At 73.8% G+C, this 1,072-nt stretch overlaps 1 protein-coding gene across 1 annotated transcript in view; it reads right to left on the bottom strand.

Annotated features, from left to right (window-relative positions):
* Positions 1-458, bottom strand: part of LOC113216770 (PHD finger protein rhinoceros) — a 25,092-nt gene extending 24,634 nt beyond the window's left edge. Inside the window, exon 1 of the mRNA XM_026436592.2 lies at positions 44-458. Within this exon, the coding sequence (XP_026292377.2) occupies positions 44-339 (296 nt within the window). The 5' untranslated portion in view covers positions 340-458. The remainder of the gene's footprint in view (positions 1-43) is intronic.
* Between the last annotated feature and the right edge of the window lie 614 nt (positions 459-1,072).

Consider the following 1,072-nt stretch of genomic DNA (forward strand, 5'->3'; position numbering starts at 1 on the left):
AGCTGATAGCTGCGTGGTGGGGCGTGGCGGGGGGCGTACTCACCCCATGGTGGCGCGCCAGCTGGCGGCTGCCGAGGCGTTCCTCGAGGAGGGCCGGGTGCCGCCGGGCGTGCCGACGAGCGAGAGTCGGTCGGGCAGGAGGCTGTCGCTCTGGTAGAACTGGCAGGCGCAGCGCACCTCGCGGCTGCCGCTCGAGTCACGTGACGCCGAGCGCCGGCCGCGACCTCCCCCCGGCCCCGCCGCCGAGGCCTCGCGGGTGGACGGCGGCGCGACCGTGCCCGGGGCCGAGCCCCGCCGGCCCAGCGGCCCGCTGCTCTGGCTACGCTGGCTCGGCTTCATCGCCCTGCTCCTCTTGGCCTCCTCACCGCCGGGCTCACCGCCGGGCCCCGGGCACCATGACTCTCCGCGCTCACGCTGCTCGGCCCGTGTCCGCGGCGCTCCCCGCACTGACTGGCGCGAGCACTAGGCCGCCCAGCCCCCGGGGCGTGGCGGGGCCGGGTGGGGCGGGGCGGGGCAGCCGAGAGGGCGGGGATGACAAAGCGACATGACGAGGTCCCGAGGGCGCAGCCCCAGTGCGTAGCAGGCCGAGCACCGACGACGGCGTGCCCCGCCACCCTGCCTCGTGGACGGCTTTGGAGGCTCTGGAGACGGCCTCGGCGTTCTCCCTCGCGTCCCCTCGTCCCGTCGCGGTCCGTCCGCGGGTAGGTCAGTTGCTGCCCCCCCCCCCTCCCCCCTCGCGCGGTCAACGCAGCCCCCGGGCGTCCCCGACAGTTTTACGAGTTTTGGTGGCGCGACTTCTCTTACCCCCACCCCACCCCTCTCCTCCACGCCGCCCTCCGCCCTCCTCTCTCTGACGCTGCACCACGAGGCGTTCTTCGGGGCGTTCCGATGAGGGTGCGGCGCCCCTGCACTACTGTACCACTGCACACTGCAGTGGCTGCGGCGGTGCGTCGGATGTCTTCGGCGGCGAGAGGTTTATATTTGCGTCTGTGATGCCATTAAAACCCCCCGGCCGAACCCCTCGGCGAGGCTCATGCAGGGCGGAAGGGAGGCTGTGGCGGGGCGGGGCGGG

Source organism: Frankliniella occidentalis, unplaced genomic scaffold (assembly GCF_000697945.3).
Source record: "Frankliniella occidentalis isolate FOCC.00 unplaced genomic scaffold, Focc_3.1 Scaffold59, whole genome shotgun sequence".
NCBI classification, from domain to species: Eukaryota; Metazoa; Arthropoda; class Insecta; order Thysanoptera; family Thripidae; genus Frankliniella; species Frankliniella occidentalis.